Below are 22,131 nucleotides of genomic sequence, written 5' to 3'. Positions count from 1 at the left end.
TGTGATTTAAATATTTTATTTTTCTTCTTTAAAAGAAAGATTTGTAAGAAAACAAATAAGACCAAACATGATTTTTTTTTTCTATTAGAATGACACGGAATATAAAGGAAAAGATTTCCCCTTCAAATATGAGGTGAGCTTAGTAGTTTGCCTAATATTAATCAGCAGACCAGTGGATGTGGCGACATTTTGATCAAGGTACTAATCATATTCCCTTTCCCATCCAGAAGCTTGGCTGCCCTCTTGTATGGTAACCAGCAGAGTTTGAATAGCTTCCTCTTAGTGAAATCTGAGATGTATTGATGTAATATTTCTGGAAGCCCGTTCTTTCCACTGTGATCCTCACCGACACAGACAATCACCAGAACAGACCAATCATAGAGCATCACACAGCTACAATATGTACATTTACAGCACTTGCATAGAAAAATAAGTTTCTCAGCAGATGATTTTTCATGTAAACCACAGTTATATCAAAAAAGAAGTCAATTTTCCAATATAAAATGCACTGTTAAAATGAATCAATAGACACAAAGTGGGATAATTATATCGTTTCTGCTTTGGAGCACCTCATTGTGCAAACAGTAGGAGACAAATGTACAACACATTAGACACGGACACATTAATTGACACAGACTTAAGGAATGCAAGTTAAGAATTCGAGAATGTGAACTCAAAGTGGGGGGATTTTATCATATTGGCGCAAGTTCACATTAGTCACACTGGCATTTTTAAAGTCTCAGAGCTGGCAACAATGTAAAAAGCTTGACTTTATTTGGGCTTCTTTGAATCATTGTTAGTTAATTGTTGTGACTGTACTAACACATATGAAAATGCTTCCATTTGGCAAGCTACAAATGGAAATTCTGATGTGTGTCATTGCTCAGTTGTCCTTGGCGTGCATAGTTGGGTCTCTGGGGGAACTCGGGGGGGAATTTGAAGGTGTTGTCTTATTCTTTTAAATAAGCGTGTCAAATATGATTTCCCCCAAATGCAGGAATGTTCCACTGTGGAACGTGCTCGGGGTGGAGGTGGTGGTCGGGTGCTGAGGTCTGTTTAATCTTCCTCCTCTTCGTCTACGGGTCTGCGGGTGATGCGGCGGCCACCCCTATTCCCAGCAGGGCCTTTAGGTTTAGCGAAGGCCTGCTTGTGCGCATACTGCTTGGGATGCACCTCATCGTACAGGTAATCACTGGTCAAGTCATCCCCATTATCGATCTCCAGCTGGGAAACAGACAAAAAAAATGAGCACATAAACTCTGCAGAATCAAAGAGCTGAGTGTAGGATTTAGTGGCATCTAGCTATAAGGACTAGACTGCAACCAGCTGAAATTCTCATGTGCCAAGCATGAACATCCAGATAAGATTCCTTCAGTTTTCATTGTTCAGGAGGCTTTTACAGGGAGCCAAAATATCTGCAGCGGTCTCGTCTTCTTAAACCAGTAAGAACACTACTTAAAGCACTTTAACCAGTATAACCTGGCTCTATATAATACCGATGTTTGGTATGTCCGTTCTGGGCTGTACAAAATGGCGATCTCCATGAACAAGGACCTGCTTCCTGTGTGAAAATAAATGACTCATTCTAAGATAATGAAAACATAACAATTCTCATTTTCAGGTAATTGTACATCATTTTGTGTTGCTTTGTAGTCATTTGGTTTCTCCTTGTTGTTATTTTGTCTCTTTGTAGTTGTTTTGTGTCTCTTTGCAGTAACTTTGCTTGTCTTTGTGGTCCTTCAGTGTCTCTTTGAGGTCCTTTGGTGTTTCTTTCTAGTCAGTTCATCTGAGTAACAAATTAGGGCTAGTGCAGTAATCCATTCATGGCACTTAGTCCTGATGTAAATCTCTTAATAAATGATGAATTATGTTATTTCTGAATTTTAACTTGCCTATTTATTCATTAATATTCTATATTTTGGAGAAATACATTTTAGGAATAAGTTTTCAGGGGCTTAAAGGTTGTGACAAAAATGATCACGGTTTCGTCTGCTGTTGACAGTCTTTTATCATGATAGATAGTTTCTCACCTTTTTCTCAATCAGGAAATTTTTTTCCACCATGTCGACAAAGTTATTTTTGCAGCTGGAATACATCATCCTGTCTCGGATGCTACAATTGTACCCGGGCATAGAATAAATGAAGACTGTAAATTTAAAAAAAGGACAATTAGAAGAGCAGACAAAAGCAGACAAAAGCAATATTCAGACCAGCATAAAAAAAACAGCTGTATAGAAATAAGTGAGGTTTGTTAACTGTTCATAATGACTTGTGAAAATCTATTCACCTGTGGACTCTAAGTAGTCGCCTTCGTGGGAATGTTTGTAGCGGAAAAGGTGGTAGCGTGGAGCATCTTTTGGGATTCTCATTGGCAAGTCTTTCACCTCTGTTGGCTCAGTGCTGCACAACCGGATTATCTCCTGATCAGAGTCTATTTCCTGTGGACATTGGAAATAAAGAAAAAAAAGGTTACTCTCAAGCTTAGAATTCCATCTCCCCTCCCTCTCAAAGGTGTCTGTAACATCTAATATCCCACTATTATTCCAAATACAGTATGAAAATATTACAAACTCTATACAGGTCACGTGAACGGCGTTTGCGTATTCCAACTTAGGTCTTATTCCAAATGTAGCATTTTCTGATTAAGACATGTATGTAATGAGGGATATGCTGATATTTCTTGGGTTTAATAGCATTCTATGGATATGTATAGAGTGCATTCCATATATGCGTCACAATTGGGGCTTTTACTGCAATTTGCAACAGTCTGTAAGAATGGAGCAGAAATGAATGCCCAAAAAAAGCCTACATTTCAGGTCAGAAGGAGAAATACCCCTTGTTTTGAAAGAGAGAGGCTGCGTTCACAAGGATGAAAGAGGACAAATTCAGAAATCCTATTTTGATGCAAAGAAGCATAATGGCACAAGCATGATAAACAACATGTTTGGACAGCTGGAGCATGCACTGCTGCATGTAAACAGCTTAGCAGGAATATTTTCCTTTTTGGAATAAGGTTTATGTGCATGTAAATGTAGTCAGTTACTGGTGTTCTGCTCAGCAGTCAACCTTCACTGGATAAATAGAACAAAACATACTGGTGTCTTGAAAAGTTTTTAGGATAACAGACAAAAAGCCAAACTGAGACAAAGCAGCAAAAGTGATACAATTATTCCTTTGTACTTTGCACTGATGTGATCTTGTGACATGAACCCTTTGAATTTCAATGAGGGAAACAAAGGCTTTTTGGCATCAATGAGTAACTCATTGTTTCAGCCTGTAAACAACTCCTGACCAAAAAACATCTCTATCGCTCCTAACAAAGTAGAATGAAAGACCAAAAATTGATTTGCTTATTGGAATTATTGATCAAGTAAAGGTCACCTACTTACTAATGACTTGCTCTTAAGGACTCACCAGTTGTACGTAGTGGAGTCTTTTGTCCCTATAACCTTCAAGTGCTGCAACAGCATCTTCGTGAATAGGGAAGTTCACTCCCTGCAGAGTCTGCAGCTTGGTGTCCACACTGATGTCTGTCTGCACCTAAACACAACACAAACACAGACACACAAAAACCAAAGGTACTTTAGCTTTCTATTTTCCCATCATTGTCACTATGATGAGGTCATTCACAAGGCTGATAAAAAAATGTTTCATTTGCCTTTACATAACACATGGGTGGTATTTATGCGAGTGCATTCAAAAAGGTTGGGAGTGAGTTACCGCCCCAAGTGAAGTATCTCAGGGTCTTGTAAATGGAGCGCACGGTGTCAGCAGAGATGTGGGCGCTACGCCAGACCGTTGAGGTGAAGAGGGAACTAAGCTGCAAGGCCGAGTTCTTGATGTACTGATCCATCTACATTCAACCCTCACCTATGGTCATGAGCTTTGGGTAGAGACCAAAGAATGAGATCATGGATACAAGCGGCCAGCATGAGTTTCCTCTGTAGGGTGGCTGGGCTCAGCCTTAGAGACAGGGTGAGGAGCTCAGAGATTTGGAGGGAGCTCCTTCTCACCAAAAGGGGCTGGTTTTGGTGGTTCAGGCGTGTAATCAGGATGTCTCCTGAGGCTTCGTCTTCACATCCTCAATGTCCTACTGGTAGGGGACCCCAGGGTAGACCCAGAGCACGCTGGAGAGTTTATTTTTTAACTCATCTGGGCTTCTGAACCCCAAGAGGAGCTGGAAAACGTTGCTGGGGAGAGGGACATTTGGAATACCTTGCTTAGCCTGATGTCCCAACGAACTTCGGATAAGCAGATGAAAATGGATGGATGGGCTTTCAAAAATGTTTTTTTTTATTTATTTTTTATTAATAGTCATATTTTATACAGAAACATGCTCCAAACCATAATGTATTACTGAATTAATTAAGAGCACCTGAAGTACACAGTCAGTTTGTGGTTTCTAACGTGTTTGTGTTCACGAGAATGTGCCTACAAACATAAACACATGCATCCAGATGCCACATGGCCACATTATATCATCATGCCGGTGACATTATGTCATCATGCCGACTATCACAAGTTATGAGCGGTAAAAATATTCCTCCTGGAATCAGCTCGGGTCTTTAAATTCAATCATGAGAGGGGACAAATCAATGTTCTTTCAGGTTCCTACTCATGTTGATGACTTGTTGGAGTGAAATAACAAATATTCTTCATTTTAGTCACCGCAAAGTCAAAAGGTTTAAAAGAGCAACAAGCAGTTGGAGCGCTGGAGCATGATGATTACATGAGGTGCTTGTATCGGCAGTGACAAGGCGCCTCCACGAAATCACACAGAAAACTGGAAATGCTGGGGGGGATTACACTGATGGATTGCATCTATTTTTAGAGCCTTGTTCCCACAAAATGAAATGCCGTGCAAACATGATTGAGCCTCCGATGTAGCTACCTCGCATACCAAAAAGGATTGCGGGTCTTTTATCCATCTGCTTAGTAAAAGTCAGGCAGTCTCCAAGGCACAGCAATGATAAATATTTCAAAGCCTCTTTTTCATCTAGGCGGTACAGATTAATGGTATATTATCTTCCTTCAACAGCTGGTCAAGAGGGACGAGCACAAACCTCACTTCCTATTTGCTCTGCTGCTTTTAATTGACCATACTTTGAAGAGGGAGTGTGCGGCTCAAAGCACTCCCATATATGGTAAGAAAGACAGTTCTTGTTTATGTGGCAGGCTGGGAGAGCAGCAATTGGAATAGGTAGTTTCTCCAAAAAAGAAGAGCAGTTCATTTGGGTTCATTTACAGAAACGGTCCAACAAAGTCTTAAAAGTGAAACTTCAGAGGCTGTTTTTCGACTTTCTGTCTGCTGAAGTCCATCTGGAATAGCCCTAAAGCCCTTCACATCGGCAGAGTAAACACTGCTGGCGTCATTAGCAGCGAGCAGTGGATATCGTATTACGGTATTTCTTTATCTTATCACAAAGGCACAGCACAATGACACTGCTCACCTTTGCTTCTGCAGAATCACTGCAAAGTACTCACGAGCATCCACATTTGCATGTACCTCTCTTAACATGGAAATAATAGATGTGAACTCCCATAAAGAGCTCTTCTTTAACCACTTTGTTGCACAGGCTGAATCACGTTTATGACTGTAAACAGGATTTTTTTGGAGCAATGTGCTGTGTGCTGTACAAGCCTAATAGATTCATCTCTGCCAACATCCTGCTGTTCTAATGCATCAGCATCTTTGCACTGTGTTGATACTGCCGGGCAAGCATATGCACACTTGCACTGCTGCTGACCTTGTGCTGTTTGGAAGGATGCATCGCTAGCCTTCATTGATACTCCACACTGTTTCTGGCGGGATTTACATCTCACACACACAGGAGATGTGATCAGGAGGAACACTCCTGTGGGCTGAGGTAAGCTATTTTTCCCCAGACTGAAGCCTCGAGTGTAAGGATGACGTAGTGTCATCCCATTTCAGAAGTGAAACAGAGAACAAGGCTAATCCACACCCAATTCAGAACACATTCAAGCCATACAACTTGTCAACAGGCAGTGGACTCTGTGTACACAAGCACAGTGAAGTACATTATTTCCCCTTAGACGATCAAATGAAATCCAAAAGACTTGTCTGTGTTTGTGTGCTTGTATGTGTGCTTGTGTGTGTGCTTGTGTGTGTGTGTGTCTGTACCTCATTTAGTTTGATCTGTCTCAGTTCCTGCTCTGCAACAGTGAGGGGCTGGGGAGCAGCCTGCGAGATGAGATATTTCTTGTATCCACTGAGACTCATTTCATCCTGAGGGGCAAAAATCAGCACATTCACACGTCACATATCAGTACAGACTGACTCACATCCCATAAACGTATAAGACTGATGCTTAACTTGTTCCAGTTAGGTTTCCAAAGGTTTGTGACTGAAGCTTGAAAGCATAAACAAGGTTTTCACATCACTTCAACTATTGGTGTTGTAAGACCAACCTTTATGGTGCCGAAAATCTCATCCTTGATGTGCCCGCCTCCAAACTCTTTTTTCAGTGTGGCTCTGGTAGCAGCATATAACATTTTATGTCGCACCTGTTGAGAATATGAGGAAATGTTTGTTAATCTTTATTATTTAGAAAACTTTAAAGGAGCAGTGTCACTATTTTGTCATTATGTTACATGATTTATTATAAAGATGGTCTTAAATCTGGCAGTTTCGGAGCGTTAAAGTCAATTTATTGATCTTTTCCTTTTAGTTCCGGTATGACTGTTTTATACTGTTTCAAGAAGCACTGAATGACAACATGGGATGGAAAAAGAAGCATTCACGCTATGAAAATAATTGCAGTTGTGTTGGATGATGAATTTTATTTTTGTAAATAGAACTCATGATGAGTTCTGCCTGTGCTGCGTTCACTGACGCACAAAATATTTGAATTTAGCACAGAATGATCAAAAAAAAAGGAAACACACACACAAGACAAGAAAAACTGGAAAACTCACAAAAAACATTGCTATACAGCACTACTAGTGGTCAAAAACTCCACAGACTACCTTTAAATGCACTTAAAAATATTTTAAACTTCAGGCTATATAAATAAATTTGAACTGACATCCCTATTCAAAAATTACAAATGAAGACACACTAGGCCATTTCAGTCAAGGTAGCAGCATGTCCTGGTTGTGAAAGTATTTTGCAACTTCCAGACAAGCCTCAACCTGAAGCACTGTGCTTTGAGCGAGACGGCAGGAATGTTAAGCTCAGTTATGGCTGTCAGAAAGTGAATTTCAGCTCAATTCCACCATGCAGTTAGAGAGCTACAAATATCCTGCATGGCACTTTATTTTGGCACTGGTGTCTCCCTGCAACATTCCTCTTCCCACTGCTACAGAAACAACATTTGTGTGCCTCTTTGTCATGGTTATTTTGAATTGCAGTGACTCTATCCCACAAGTGGATCATCAGGTTTTAATGGAACCAAATGTCAATGAAGTAGTTGACATTGTGTAACACGGGAACACTGCAAATGCAAAACACACATTTGCAGGACAAGGCAACAACACAGCAAGATAAGCCTTTGGCACCTAAAACCACTGAGGTTAATTTTAAGTCAGAGATGGGAGGTTTAGACGGAGCGCCATGTTATTTGGAAAGCACCATAATCTACCTGTGTTTACATTTCAAGGACTTTGTTAGGAAATAAATGTGGACACTATTGTCCACATTCATCCAGCTTTTCACCAAGCTTGCAAAGAATTGCTGCCTTGATGTGGTAACGCCACCCATCTGATACTCATAGCAGAAAAGGACAGATGCCGTCAAGCTCTTTATTAAAGCCACTTGGTTTTCTTACAGAAGAGCTTTCTGGTGTCCAGGCCAGGAAGATCCACTCATAGCCCTGGTTGTTAGTGGAGTCCAGCCGGTACACAATATAGCAGGGCATGTCATCCTCGAGGAGAGGCTGCACTAAGGAATCATACTCCTGATCCCACTTCTTTGAAGCTTTCTTGGTGGCGCCCACAGTCAGCTGCTCTGGAAAGCAGATGTGTACAACAAACATTTCAGCGGTGCATGAATTTGTTCATCATGTTGACATTTCTCTGTCAGTAAAAACTTTGGGAAGAAGTGTAAGTGTTTTGTTGGCACGAGAAGCTGTAAACAATTTTCAGGACTCTGAGACGCCGCTTACCATCCTCAATGACGATCTTTATGACTCGATATTCGTCTCCACTCTTGGCACTGGCAAAGATATCCTTCACATCATTACCCGCTGAGAAAAGACAGACAAGGGGTCAGTCTCCTACTTTTAAACACATGCTTGGTTGACAACAGCACCCTGGCTAACATGACCATTTTGAGCCCTGAAGAAGTTCCCACCTAAAAGCTTTTTATTCTCTCTAACCAATGAAAACAACCAGATGTAAGGCATCATATAAAAAATATATAACTGCCTTCTAATTTGGCTTTATTAACATTTATATTTCAAGTACCCCTTGTATTTTGCCTTTTAACAGACTTTTTGTTAAGCAGCAATGTTTAGAAAGTCTTTGGTCCTATAACTGGACAACAAAAGATACCAAGTTTAAATACTATATTTCTTTAGAATATGTTGTTGGGTTTTACTTAGTTGTAAACATGTGACTGAAGGCTGACCACCTTTGACCCCAAACTCAGGCACAATAAAACAGGTGGTGAATTCCCATTCAAACCAATGTATTGACTATTTTAGCCACAATGGCCGTGCAGTTTCCCTTTGTAAAAACTGTGCCAAAGCTGGGGAACAAGTCAAACTGAAAATACGAGGAAGGTAAGTGGTTAAATACCGTACCATAATACATTAGATAATCATTTTTTCACAGGGTTTTGCACACTTTGATTTTTCTCTACATGTATAATCTAGTCAGCTGTACAAGTTTATCTAAAAGGAAATAGTTTTAATTAGCCTGGAGCTTTTATTAGACTTTGCACTAATGTTTACCCTCCCCAAGGCAACAAATATTTTTTCCTTTAGTCATACTGAGTGACTGGCAGAAAATGCATGACCCTCCGTCCAACATAACTTAGAAGTTAGATTTTGAAAACTTACCCTTGTATGTTTTGAAAGTGTTAAGTTGGAGACGAAATTCTGAAGTTTAAAAAAACCCTAGGTTCTTCACCCTTGTCGTGTATGCTGGTTAGGTTTTTTTTAGCCAAATTTTAAGTTAAGTTATGTGGATTAAAAATATTTTAAATAGTAAAATATCACTATTTTACACTCAGATTTGACTATGTGTTTTTTCTGTCTCAGTGTCCAGCTATAATGAATGGTGTAATTTTTCTGATAATAAAATAAATACAAAATATAACCATTTACATTTGTATGCTCCTCAAAATAACAAAATTAGGTCCCTCTCCAGTTCTTAAAAATAGTTATGCCTCCACCTTTTGCACCACCACAACATAATGAACAGTCCTTTACAGTTTTAAAGGACATACAAACTTAAGTCTGCTGTAGAGTAACTTGATTAATTTTGAAGGGGGGGGTAAGAAATACAACCAATCGAACATTCAAAATCAAGATTATTATAGTTTATATATAGACAAATCGTTGACATGGGGTTAGTAGAGACGTCCACACTCAGGTTATACCCTGCTGTCTTTTATAAACTCGCGTAATTTGCACGTTGTTTAACCTCAAAACAGACTGTAAACATTTCTGCGGTGCTGCCATATGTAGCAGGACGTCACGCCCTAAAGTCAGTCTGTATAATAACACAGTACAGGTTTTGCCAGCGCTATTCATATGTTTATGGGAACACCGGCTACCAGGCCAGCAGTTCTGCTTAAATGAAGGCGTCGCCCATCCATTTACAAGGCTAAACTAACGTAGGATTTAAGCTTTGTGCTGAGAGACTAAGGCATGAATAGCTTTCACACTATTGTGCACAAAAATATAGAGCAGCCGTGACTTGTGTGGCTGAAAAACGGGTTAAATACTCAGGGATTATGTGTCATAGTCCTAAAAGTGCCTAAACAGGGCACCGCTGATCACACACATCACGGTAGCTCAGAGCTAGCTAGGAGTGGCTAGCTAACTTGACGCTAGCTTCTCGTTGCAATGAATTAATGCTTAAAGCTCGCCCAGGAATCACACACTCGCACAGCAAAACACATGACAACAGAGACACTAAAAGCAGAGAAAAGCATCTACCTTGAATGCCCGTTTGATGTGACATTGTGTCTTTCGTCGGATAAAGGGCTGATGCAGCTGTTCAGGCGAAACCAGGGCAGGGAAGCAGGAAATGGACTACATCAGGAAGCCCCGCCCGAGTCTGTCGTCATCAACATAAAAATCACATGACACAGTAAAACATTTTTGGACACAATTTATTGTTTACATTTATTATATATATGTATATAATTAATTTGTAATCGTTTTTTGATATAACAGTAGTGATGATAACAATACCAGGTTTAGAGGAAGTTTTCATATCTTTTTAATTAGTAAAAATAGGCCAAGCATTACCACAGTGTAAATAACTTATAGGAAAATGTAAATCAATATAAACAACAGTAAAATAACTCATTATGCAGCAGAATTGCCCATCTCAGAGTTGTTTCATTATTATATTTTTTGGATTGTTGCGCATGAACATGTTGTAGCCCCTGGTTGATGAGGGGCTCCATGTATATGAGGGGCCAATAATAAATAATTCATACACTTTTGGGTGCATGAAGGTATCATATTTTATAAGCTCATCACTTATTTTGTATGCAAAATCATAATCTGCAAAGTAACTTCAGTATTCCTTACTGAAATGCAGTGGAGTAGAAGTTGAAAAAGAAATACTCAGTTAAGTACAAGTACTGCGAAATTGTACAGTACAATTGTACAAAAGTACAGTACTTCAGTAAATACCACCACTGAAATTTATTACAATTACTAGTATCCTTGCAGTACTACCAAGTGGGCAAAGCAGGCAACTCCACTGCAGCTACGGATATCAGGGACACAAACAACCTTTATTTCACTGTGTTTCAACTGGTTGCACATAAGTGTATTTAATGGTAAATTAATTTAAGAATTTACACTACTTATATACCAACTATAGGGCGGGTCCTACCTTGTTACTAAATCCAGTTGCCCTGTCTTTTAAAGTGGGCCTAGGTCAAAAACCCTTAAATCTTTATTTTAGTTAATATTTTGCTTACATGTGACACTTTAATCAATAAGTTGTGTTAAATCAAAGTGACCAATTGATAAGCCCCGCCCTCAAACGCCACAAGCCAATTGCACATTTTGTGCAGCTAAACCATGCACTTGGACTGAGTTATAATAGATCCATGACTTGGACATCCTGGTGGTACACCTCCATAGAAAAGCATCAGAAAGTTTGATTTCCCTGCGGTTTTATTTAAATGTATGCAGTCATAACTTAAAAATGGTTAAAGGATAAACACGGGGTAAATGCAGCACTGGTACGAGATATCCTGAGAGGCTAGAGAATGGAGTTTGTTTTATCCTGAATATCCTCATAAAGAAGATAAACAAGGATGTCTAAACTTGGTAAGGTAAGGCAACAAAGTGTTAGCAAAATTAACTGCAAAGTGACAAATATATATAACCTAATACATTATGTCAATGTCAACTTGCAGCAAACTTTGCTAGGTAACGTTAGCTTAACGTAGGTAACAGCCGCTAACGTTATGGCTTACTTAAGCTTTGTAACGTTAGCTCATCATGTCATGTGTTCAACTCACTATTTCAGTGCTTTGACAATTTCACATCAGTGATAGCTGTAACAAAACGTTGTAGTTAAAGCCCACACAGCTGTAAAAATCATTAACATTTACTTAGCTGTAACGTTGCAAAGAAAGCAAAGGCGAGCTAACGCTAACACCATGGCATTGTGAAAACCCTTTTGATGGGTTCTGTGTGAAATAAGGAGGTTCTGTCCCCAAAAGTTCTGTATAGCATCTTTGGATGTGTCTAACAGCTGCCATTGTTAGCTTAAACAACGTGTTGATGGACCTTTTTCACAGCAGACATTTTGACTTGTTATAGTAGGAAAAGCACAGGTGACACTGATAACAATAACGATGGCTTGGTCCCATCAGGTTTTCACGTAAACTATTACAGTGAGCCAGCATGGACAATACCAAGGCCTCCTCCAAGCCTGATCTAAGTGGAATGCAGCTATCATTAATGTAATTAAACACACCTGTACTTTTCCTGTGATGACATGTCAAAATGATTGCTGTGCAAAGGGTCTATTGTTTGTCCGAGTGAGCTTAAGGGGGCTGGAGATAGCGACAGGTCCATTGTCTTAAAGTAACTGACTGACAGAAAAGGCCAGGTTGTAGGCCTACAGCAGAGACATTTATCATATTAGTCCTGGTTGGTGTCCTGGTTTCTATGTGGCCTGATGAAAATGTAATGTGACAGGTGACGGGGGAATCAGTAGGGCCCAACAGTTTTTTTGTTTTGTTTTTTGTTTTGGGTTTTTTTCCCAGGGACCTACTACTACTACATAATACCTGTGACAATATGTGCTGAAGAGATGCTGATAAAACTAAGTCAGCAATAAAGGCAGTTGTACTTTAACCATAGGACATTTGAAACAATATTATGAATATCTGTTTCTTTTGGACTCTTCTGTCTATAATATTTGTGTTTAATGTCATATGTTATAATGCATTATTTCTAGGGTTTCACTAGTATATATATTAAGCACAGTGGCATACTGAAATTATTAGATTGGTTATTATATATATATCAACTGTAATAATAATTATTATCATTATTATTTTTCCGGTTTGACCGCGATTATAACAAGTTTTATTTTAATTTTTCCATTTTGATTTCGGTCTCTGATCTATGATAAGGGGAGATTTCCTCCTCTCATAGCAGCAAATCTTATTTGGCGTGAAATCCTGCAACATCTGGAAGCCACCGGGCTTCCTGTCTCTGTTCTCTGTCCCTCCTACTCCTCCTTAAATAAATATATAAACGAATGACTAGATTTTACAGCAGCAAAATCAGCCCGTCACCAGAGGGAATCTCAGCTCTGTATTACAGCAGCGGCAGCCACAGCCACCGACACACCGGAAACAATGTAAACCCGTCTTCAAAATAAGGGTGTGTGTTTTGTCACCCAGTAAGAAGACTATACTTTTTTCCCTTTCATGTTTTTTTTTTTTAGCTTTATTGTTTTTTGACTTTGGGATATTTTCTCTTTTAATACTTCTTAAGGTCTGATGTTGTGGTTACAATTGGGGAAAAAAAAACACATAGTGACATAATTATATGCATTTTTACTTGTTTTGCTTTCACCAATAAAAATAGTTGTTTTACTTTAGTCTTTTCAGACAAATATTAGTTGTCATAAAAAAATATTATTTGAAGTATTTCAAAACTATTATCTAATATAACAAAAGGAAAATGTTGACATGGATGAAATTCGTGAGTCATTGTGAGAATCCATGTATAAATATATAAATAAATAACTTTACTTCTTTAAAAAGAGCCATACAACATATCGTTAAAAGTCCTAACGTTGATGTCATTAAATGAAAAACAAAACAATAAATAAAGGTGTGTGGACCACTTTTTCAGAAAAGGGATTTTTATAGGTCAACATCATAGGGCACAGTACCTTCTACAGATATGATACAGGAAATAAATGAAACATCAGCGACAAGAAAAAAGTAAAAGTTAAAAAGTAAAAAGGGTATATCCCCCATAAAAGATTTACTAACAAAAACATAATCCTTTTTCCATTTTTTTTTTTACTTTGAAGTGTATCACAGGACGTTGATTATTTATACTGGCTCCCGCTTGACGCTGGTGAATCAATGTGTTGGCTACATTGCGTTGCACAGATGCTATGCGTGCTGTGTGGAGCCAGCTATCTCCATCCACACTACAGCATCAACGTCCCATTAACAGCCCGGAAACTGCACCGTCCGGCGGGAACCCGCTGACGAAGCACCGCCCGGCTGAGCTAGCCCGCCCGGCGCATGGACGCTCCAGCACAATGGCAGAGGATTTGGGGGTGCCTCTGTTGTATCCCGACAACAGGTCGCATGGATAATCCCCTCCACAACCCTCCCGTATCATCTCGTGTTTGGGACGATTAAAGCGCCGCTGTCGGCTTGATGTGGCAGGAGAGCCGTGCGGGAGCGGGGCTTCTCGTCCTCGCTGTCGATTGAGAGGAAAACGGCGTGGAGCAGGTGCGTTCATGACGCTGATTTACCGCACATGCACGTATACAAGACTGAGGTGCAGGCAGGTAGAGCTTGCACGAATTTCGGCCGTCCCAGATGTCGCTGGGTGCATCGACATTAAAGTTGTGTAATCATATAATTCCAGTCAAGCTTGTGTTATCTCCGAGATACGTGGGGTCGGCGAAGTGACATTTGGCGTCATCACTGTTGTGACATTAGAGGGGATGTGTGTGTGTGTGGTCACAGGCTTATGCTCTTAACACGGCAGTCCATTCAGGAATTGCCAGACCTGGCACGAATAATGGGGCCATTTCTTGTTGCACTTAGACTCTTTATATTGGCAGTCCAGATGTATTTTTTTATGATTTAGAGGGAAGCCGGGGAGTTTGGAGGATGTACATGAGTACAATGATGCTTATGATATCACAAATCTAACAAATTCATCTGTAGTCTTCATTGTATTTCCATGATTATCTAACTGGCACATGGTATTCTGTATATCACAGAATGATTAGTCATTTTTGTGGCGTGTTTGCATGTTTTCTAGCTTTCATGGGTGTCCTTTGAGTGCTGAGTCTCTCTCCATACATATGAGGGACTCTCCTGTCTGAAGGCACTAGGAGACAGGGGACCTCCCCAACACAGCCACTCTTTAATAATAATGATGATAATAATACCAATAATTTATTTATATACAACCCTTTGTACAAGAAATGCAACACAATGTGCAGGGCATCATGAACATAAAACAGGTCAGCAAGGCAAGCATAAAATGACATTTAAATCGGTTTAAAACAAAAATTAAGTGCTTAAAATCATAAGATAACACCATGAATCATAAAATCAAGTAAGATTCACCATTTTAAAAGAATTGCAGCAGTGTGAAATGAAAAAAAGAAGAGTTTTTGAGAGAGCTAGTTCAAGGCTAGAGTGAATATGCATCTTGGGCTTTCCTTTTCTTGTCTTTCTTCATGGTTTCATGGAATTTTAGGCACAGAAAACAAATTTTGGTGGAATCACTTGCTTAGCATCATCCAAGGTGGCACATAATGACAAGACAAACATGATGCCGGTGAAATTTAATAGCCACATGGTCGTCTCACTGTGGCAGCTCTATTTATGAAGCTGTTACATCACCCCAATTTCCCACTGTAGGGTATTTTAGGAAACAGTGTCAAAGCAAGGGAACTGGTTTGGGAAGTTGAGTCCAGTAAAGTCACAACAGGGCTACAGTGAGGGACTTCAGAATGAAGTTCATGGGTGAGTGGATTTCTGGCTTTTAAAACACAGAGGGGTGGACTGTCGGGAAGTTACTCAAGCGCCGGCGCTGCTTGGCAGGTGTTCCCAAGCAAAGCATCGACGTAGTGCTGCCACAATTTTTTTACGGGGAGCACAGAGCAGGCGGGCTGAGAGGATAAGTCTTTCAAAAGCCAGCGCTTTACAGCTAAGCTCTTCAAGATTCAACCTCATCCAGGTATGACACTTACACCTCACCCTGTTTCACTGGCTGATGAAGAATCTAGTCTTAAAGCGTAAATGTCATGTTAAAATGTAAGATCAGTCAACACATTGACTTTTCATCAGTAGGACCTGTTTTCGTGCTGCTGATTATTTATGGTGTTGGCATCACCATCCAGACGGATCAAGCCCTCCTTGACATGTTTGTGTGATAATCTTGCTGTTGAAAGGAAAGCCGCTGAGAAATCTCCATGTAGGTGCATTATTGGCACTGGTGCTGAACTGTCAGAGTTGTCTGAATATAGCATAATCCCAATCTGTACCAAACCTCAGTTATAGTCCTACCACTAATCTCAGTTTGAGGGATGTTTTCACTCTAATCTGCCCTGCTGATTTGAGTGTAATGTAATCTGACTAAAAGAAGCACTTTCTGTCTCTCTCTCTGTATGTGACTCCCAGGTGTAGTGTGGCTGGGGGGCTCAGCAGGATGGAAATAGATGCCCGTTTTCGGTACTATTTCCAGCACCCGTGGTCGCGTCTCATCGTGGCCTACCTGGTCACCTTCTTTAATTTCCTCATCTTCGCCGAGGACCCCGTCTCTCACAGTCAGACGGAGGCTCATATGATTGTAGTGGGAAACTGCTTCTCCTTCCTGTTCAACAAGTACCCGGGCCTCGGATGGAACATCCTGAAAGTAATCTGCTGGATACTGGCCATCATCACTGGTCTGTTAGCCGGAAAGTTTATATTCCACCGCCAGCTCTTTGGTAAGTCATGCGCACAATAATGCAATGGAATGTGCAGAGTAATGGCTCTGTTGAGGGAGGCAACCTTCCTCCTGAGTTGTTTTTGTTGTGGCTGTTCACCAGGGAAAAGGGCCTCACACTCATACTTCACTTTTTGCAAATAGTCATATAATTGAAAGCAGTTCTCATGCCTTTGCAGTCTGCTCTCATCTCTGTATCTATGCCTCCGCACCCATCCTTTCTTGAACACTCTTGTCTGCCTTTCTTCTCACTTATCATCAGATCTGGGTCAAAAGATATTTGCAAATAGTTTCTGTTCTTTTTCAACTCTGGTTAAAGAAGGGTTGCATTAACAATTCTTTTCATTGTGCATTGATTTTATGATTATTTTCTTCATGAATCCATAAGTCTATAAATCTCAGAAACTGTAAACAGTGCACAATTTTAAAAATCCCAGCATGATTTAGTCTAATTGCTTGTTTTGTGGGATCTACAATCCATTATCGAAACATAATCAGTCACAAAAGAAAATCTGAAACTAAAAGATGTTTACCTTTCCCTAAAAATGACTCAAAAGATGCTTTAGAGTGAGCTTTATCGATTACATAACTTATCATTTCGGCTCTTGTTTCAAGTAGATTTGTGAGGCTAGTGCAAAGTTTAGACAATTATAGGAAATGTTAAAGTCAATAGAGATTATGTGATCTGCTGCTGCTGAATGTATCATATGTGTCAATGCATTACGCATGTTTAAGTGCAAAAAGGATTTGTGTTTTGTTTTGGCATGCAGTAGAATAAGATTATTCTTGCTGCTTGTATCTGATCAGTTGTTCTCCACCTTTTTTGGCTCTTAACCCGTTATAAAGATGCACGACCTACTCACACCCACTCTCCCCTTGTGGGCTGCATTTGCAGAGTGAACAACAAAAACAAAACAAAAACTTTTTTCAATCTGTTGTGTTTATTTAAGTGAGGAGAGGAGATATCATTTTTTGTCTTATTGAAATAATAGACAAAAATGAAAATTTAGAGTACTCTTTTAATTCCTTAATATATTTCCTAATGAGTTGCTTTGTATAATGTATCCATAACTGATGACTGCATTGCGGTGGATGTCGATGGGGTTGTCCTTTTCTCCTTTTGTTTTTTTATTATTTGGTCATTGACCACTTTGTGTTAAAACTGACAATGATTAAAAAGATTTGACGTGTTGACATATGGTGCAGACACCACCATGTAACAAATCTTGCATTTTAGTAATTTTTGCTCCATGTCGGGTGCCTCGTATCCAAAGTGTTTCTGCACAACGGAATTTGTTCTGCCTCATTTTCTCACGAAATGCTGTTGCTCTTCCGTCATGGTGGTACAACTTGCTGTGCTGGTAGTATCAGCTGTAAGTGTTGAGCTTAGGCTGAGGGAAGAAGGGGCAAAATGCGCATGCCCATGGCATTCAGGGCCCAAGACAAAATAAGGGTACGCTTGAAAAACGAAATGTGGAAAAATGATTGTTTTTTCTCGATTTCATTGTTGTTGTAATAGTTGGGAGCCGAAATTGAAAATGAAATCGAAATTTTGATGAATTGCACAGCTCTAGTTGTTAGCACTGCTGATAATGTCATCCCAACTGACAGTGAAGGGATGGTCTTGTTGCAGAAGCGTAATGCCCAGTGGCATGGTTCAGGGTATACAGGGTATCCCCAACTCTTTTTCTGGCAGTTTAAAGTATGCCACCTGTAAGCCGAAAAGCCATTGCATTACATAGGAGAGTATACCACCTCTTCCTTGATAACCCACCCATCTACCTAGCAGGTCACCCCCCTAGTGAGCTACCACTACACTATTGGTAACGCCCATCCTTCGGTTAGCCCTTGTTAGCACTGCTAGCTCTGTTTGTAATGTCTGGGGTGAGAGCAGTATGTAATTGTGGCCCAGACCATGAATGCCTTATGAGTGAAAAATAATTTGTCTATCCGCCCCGTGATCTGCTTCAAAATTTAACCGGGTTCTGTCTTGGGGCATGCTTCATTGTTCTTCAAAGTTTCACTAAAATTGGGCCAGTAGTTTTTCTATAATCCTGCTGACAAACTGACGGACGCACAAAACAGGCCTCATATTAAGAGATGAAAACATTACAAGAGAACTCCACACATTTAGCATAGGTTGAGAAAATGAAAATCAAGGCAGCAGATCCAGAGATAACATCTTGTTTTGTCCCAAGAATTTTTCTTCCTTGTCAAAACTTGACATCTATATTACCCACAGTGCAACTTGACCACTAACAGTTTGGACAGAGGTGTTCAGGTGTTATGCTAGTAGTGCCAAGACTCACTGAGGTTCACTTTTGAACTTCTTTATGCCCAGCAGACATGGACTCAGCTGACATGACATGAAGACATGTGAACAGACTTTCATATTAAATCAGTGGAGCTCCCCTTTGATAATAGCTTCATTCCATTTAGGTGTGTCAGTTTCAAGGTCCCAGTATTGTGCATGCTTGCTCATTGGTTTGCTTCCAGGGACACTGACATGGAACAGTGCCATAATTAACAATCCTAGTTCCACCTGTGCTTTTCCTCTTATGACAAGTCAAAATGTCTGCAGTGACAGCCTATTAGGACTCCTGACAAGAAAAGTACAGTCCATCAGTGATGGCTTTGTTCCATTTAAGTGCCCCAGTAAGACATGCCAGTGAGCAAGCATGCATTCAAGCAGGACTCTGATACACTTAAATGGAGTACAGCCATTGTTAATTAACATTTTTAATTACTTTTTCTGATTTGACAGGTTGAGAGCCTCTGCAACACAACAGCTATCGCCTCTTTGTGCCAAATATGTTAAAGTCAGTCCTCCTGTGGTTCACTTCCTCCACCTCTCACACCTACGTGATGCATTTCCTCTTGCCGTCCTTGTCACCTCCTCTGTCAACCCCAACCTTTTCTCTCTTCTCACTCTTGACAGCTTGACTTTTTATTTCACTCTCCTCTCATAAGGCTGTGACTCCAATATGATCAGCCCGTCATTTGTTTAAACTGTGCAGCATTTCTCAGTGCTTCCTATTCAACTCACACATTTCATTTCCCAGTCACTTCACAACTCACTTAGGCCCGGATATTATTGGCCACCCTGGCTCCTCTTGGTATGAACCATTAATGACTATAATTGGAGGGCATGGGGGAGGGGGGTACTCTGAGTGATCATCTTCTCTGAGCATAAATAGGAAGCCAGGAGTGCATGATGACATGATGCTTTCTGCAAATACAGAATCCTCACGAAAAGGGGAAATGGAAAATGGCTTTGAGGACTGTGGTTTTCCTGTACACAACGGACAGATAGTGGATCTGATAATACCAGCTGTTCTGGCTTCTCAAGTTGCAATCGTTTCATTGAATGTAGTGTTTCCTTACTTAGGAGCTTTCTCTTCCTTTGGGTCAGTACCTCAAATAGCGTTACTTGATGCTTTATACATACTGGGTCCTTGGAGAGTTCCAAGACTAAGATAGACAGGTTAATCTGATAAAGGCCTAAAAGAAATAGGTTACATATATTATATCGTCTTTTTATATGCATGGTTTGGACCTGGACCATACAAAAGAATGTTGCATTGAATTTCACAAGAACCTAAATTGCTAGTACATGAGAATTTGGTGTCTGAAAATCACACTGATCTTTGGGGTTAGTCAATATGAACTGTAAAGGCTGGTTTACCCAATTTCTATGTATCGATGTAGATAGTTTGGTTCGGTTTGACATGTTGGGAAATCAGTTTTTCTCACAGAATTAGAATCTATGTGTGGTGGTAGCTGATGACGGTGGGAGGTTATTTTTTTCTAGCCTGTGTGTGTCATTTTGTGTGTGTCTGTGTTGCCTCTCTAAATTCACCGAAGCAGTTTGGGAAGTTTTGGGTCCCTTGTTGAATAATTAATCAGTTGATCCGTTTAAAATTGATTAGATCAGATCGATGGATGAGAGGAGCAGCTGAATGTGAGTGAAAGCAAACTTTCAGACCTAGTTCAATGAACAGTTCAGTTTCAATTTCACTGCGCCTTCTGTACTGCCGCTCTGTCTGTGCCCACAGTACGCTCTGCATGTGGTGCAATAAATGAACAAATGGTGTATGTATTTCAACAATACCCCTAATGAATGATCCACCTCCAAAAATAGAAAATCAAAACTTTGTAGCAGACGTTTAATAGTTTAACACCAGATATCAATGTGTGGGAATCAGGATATGATTACCGTAGCTTAGCATAAAGACAGGAAGTAAGGGTAAAAGCTAGCCTGCCTAATACCCTCTGCCTACCAGCACCTCACAGTTTTTCCAATAACACATTCTTTCCCGTTTGTTTTTCATTTGTACCTCAACACAAATGTAAAACTGAGAAGCAGTGATGTTATGGGGAGTTATTTGTAGTGACTTTGTGGAGTCACATAGCTTTGAATAATCCACTGAACATGTTGTGAACAATTTTTACTGGGACTACTTCATCTTTTGTTTTTGCTAGAACGGGTCATTGACCAATTGGAAGGTTGGCAGTGCGAGCCCTGGCTCCTCCAGTCTGCATGTCAAAGTATCCGTGGGCATGATACTGGGCCCAAACTTTCTCTTGATGGCTGTGCGTGTGTGTGTAATTGCAACAAGTTTTTCCTTTGTGTGAATTGGTGAATGTGATAAGAAGTGTAAAAGTGTTTTGAGTGGTCCGAATACTAGCAAGGTCCATTTAGTATCATAACAGGATATTGATATAATATCAGTATGTTGCTCAGCACTATTGTGAACTGACCCTTCTAAAGCTTTTTTACATTATGTATTTGTGCATAAATCTCACACTCAGCACAGAGCACTTTTTTTCAGTCAATACTGTGCAAGCTGGAGACCCTTAACATATTACTTCGCCAGCATTTTCTAATGTGTATGACTCATAATAGTTAAGTAGGTGCTTCATCACATGAACTTTAGTTAGCTCTCTCTGAGATTTTACACCAAGGCCCAGTGTGTGTGGATCAGGGTAAGCTCACATTGGCTTGAGGGTATAGAGGACAGTGTAGAGCAGCTCATCCTGCAGCCAGGTACAGCTAATGTGCTTCAACAAGCCTCTGAACAGATGGTTTGTGTTTCTGCGTGTGGGTGTGTTTATAAGTGCGAGAGAGTGGTGATGTTTTTTGTGTGAATATATGACGTTATATGTGTGAGTGAACAGGTCCGTGTGTGTTTTTATACTGAGGACAGATGAAGTGAATCTGTGGTAGAGAGGAAAAGAGATAGTTGAGAGTTGGAGAGGAAAGATGTGTCCTGCATAACATTTCAGTTATGTAATCACAGGTAAGGCAGGAGAGCTGTGCTGTAGCACCAGGCCCACTGTAAAATCTATCATCTATTATAGATCTGTCACACAGGCCCACATGGCCCACCTACTGCACATCATGATGTCTCTACTAAAGCCCGGCAGATCTCTCCTGCTCTCTGATATGTAGGAAGGCAGTGGGAACACTTCTGTAGGAACATAGTAGGTTTGAGCACCTGAAAAATGCCCTTTGGTATCAGAATCTAGATGTGTTGAAGATCACTCACTCACTCACTCACTCACTCACTATTCTCTACATAGTGTGTATTAAATAGTTAACTATAAGGGGAAATAACTAAACAAGATTTCGGACACTACGCTCGAATTTTCTTCCTCCGGAAATACATGACTGCATTGCATTGTGGCATATAGGAGTTAAATGAAGGGTACATCATATGTACACTCAAATTTGCTGTGCATTGTGGGTATTTTATATTGCACTTAT

The 22,131-nt window shown here is 40.1% G+C and overlaps 2 protein-coding genes across 5 annotated transcripts in view; one reads left to right on the top strand and one right to left on the bottom strand.

The window, feature by feature from the left end:
* On the bottom strand, positions 1–10,265 carry twf1a (twinfilin actin-binding protein 1a). The gene is made up of 9 exons (XM_042495612.2): positions 10,125–10,265; positions 8,124–8,204; positions 7,788–7,966; positions 6,430–6,525; positions 6,143–6,247; positions 3,415–3,540; positions 2,288–2,438; positions 2,031–2,146; positions 1–1,224 (listed from the first exon to the last, which is right to left on the bottom strand). The coding sequence occupies exons 1-9, from the start codon at positions 10,147–10,149 to the stop codon at positions 1,057–1,059; spliced, it is 1,047 nt and encodes a 348-aa protein (XP_042351546.1). The 5' UTR covers positions 10,150–10,265; the 3' UTR covers positions 1–1,056.
* A 1,003-nt stretch (positions 10,266–11,268) lies between these two features.
* Positions 11,269–22,131, top strand: part of tmem117 (transmembrane protein 117) — a 58,185-nt gene continuing 47,322 nt past the window's right edge. Inside the window, exons 1-2 of one of the 4 annotated variants that reach the window (XM_088080357.1) lie at positions 11,269–11,485; positions 16,058–16,365. In XM_088080357.1, the coding sequence (XP_087936483.1) occupies positions 16,086–16,365 (280 nt within the window). In that variant the 5' untranslated portion in view covers positions 11,269–11,485; positions 16,058–16,085. The other 3 variants (XM_042495454.2, XM_088080358.1, XM_042495455.2) reach the window with 3 other exon arrangements.

Source organism: Plectropomus leopardus, chromosome 7 (assembly GCF_026936395.1).
Source record: "Plectropomus leopardus strain MGB_pleo_1.0 chromosome 7, ASM2693639v1, whole genome shotgun sequence".
Lineage (NCBI taxonomy): Eukaryota > Metazoa > Chordata > Actinopteri > Perciformes > Serranidae > Plectropomus > Plectropomus leopardus.
Note: the sequence above shows the minus strand (reverse complement) of the source record. Positions and strands in the feature narration are given on the sequence as shown.

What these genes read in the sequence shown, in the direction of transcription:
- twf1a (XM_042495612.2), bottom strand. Translation starts at nt 10,149, where the DNA reads ATGTCACATCAAACGGGCATTCAAG. An exon ending in GGACACCAGAAAGCTCTTCT is followed by an intron (nt 6,526 to 7,787) that starts GTAAGAAAACCA and finishes TATTCTCAACAG; the next exon opens with GTGCGACATAAAATGTTATA. An exon ending in AGATTTTCGGCACCATAAAG is followed by an intron (nt 6,248 to 6,429) that starts GTTGGTCTTACA and finishes TTTGCCCCTCAG; the next exon opens with GATGAAATGAGTCTCAGTGG.